Source organism: Cariama cristata, unplaced genomic scaffold (genome assembly GCF_000690535.1).
Source record: "Cariama cristata isolate BGI_N322 unplaced genomic scaffold, ASM69053v1 scaffold29911, whole genome shotgun sequence".
Taxonomy (NCBI): Eukaryota; Metazoa; Chordata; class Aves; order Cariamiformes; family Cariamidae; genus Cariama; species Cariama cristata.
Genome location: NW_009601434.1, coordinates 1 through 842, shown reverse-complemented (window position 1 = coordinate 842; position 842 = coordinate 1). Strand labels below are relative to the sequence as shown.

The 842-nt window shown below is 62.8% G+C and overlaps 1 protein-coding gene across 1 annotated transcript; it reads left to right on the top strand.

Moving 5' to 3' along the window:
- Nucleotides 1–234: 234 nt before the first annotated feature.
- On the top strand, nt 235–375 carry LOC104169527 (IQ domain-containing protein F6-like). Its single transcript, XM_009710461.1, has one exon. The coding sequence runs from the start codon at nt 235–237 to the stop codon at nt 373–375; it is 141 nt and encodes a 46-aa protein (XP_009708763.1).
- The last annotated feature ends 467 nt before the right edge of the window (nt 376–842 follow it).

Sequence of the window (842 nt, the reverse complement as noted above, 5' to 3'; positions counted from 1 at the left end):
CCCTATGGCTGAGCCCCTCAGAAGTGGGTGCCCCTCACAGCCAGCTGCACCTCATGGGTTGCATTTGGGGGGGCTGAGGGGGTGGTGCCCCCTCCACTGGGCAGCTCTGCCTGCTGGAAGCGATGTCCCCACATCCCTGCCATCAGCTGTCAGCGGGAGGAGCGGTGCCTGAGATTGCTGGTGGCATGTGTCAGGAGGGAGAGGGCCAGCGTCCTTTTCCAGCCCCAAGCCAGGATGTGGCAGGCCAAGGACCAGTACCGGCGTTGCCAGGAAGCGGCTTGCACCATCCGAACCCACTGGTGGTGGCAAGGGATGCGGCAGCGTGGTGGCACCAAGGACAGTGTGGATCTGAGCATCGAGATTGTCCTGGGCTGAGGAGCTGCACTTGCTGTCGTGACCCCGGGACGGGAATAAACCCCTGTCCCTGCGTGGGACAGATCCACCGGCTTGGCTCCCATGGCTTATGGTGGGTGAGGGGCTCCCTGCAGCCTCCAAGGGGACCCCGGCCACCACCAGTGCTGTAGCTCCCCCAAGGTAGTGGAGAGATGGCTCTCTCAGGTGCCAGACTGGGATTCCCTCCCCATTGCAGAAAGGGGCACAGCATCACCGTGAGGGATACGAGAGCATCCCTGTGCCGCACTAGCAATGGCATCATGTCACTGCTACCAGGGTGTTTACTCTCCCCCACCACCGTTTCTCCCAACCCCCCAGCCCCATCCAAGTCCCTCTTGCCTGGGGTGTACCTGGATGGAAACGTCACTGTAGGAGCCCCCAATGACACCGGTGATGGCGGCGGGGATGTCATCGTGGACGGCATAGGAGCCATCGGGGCAGATGTGCTC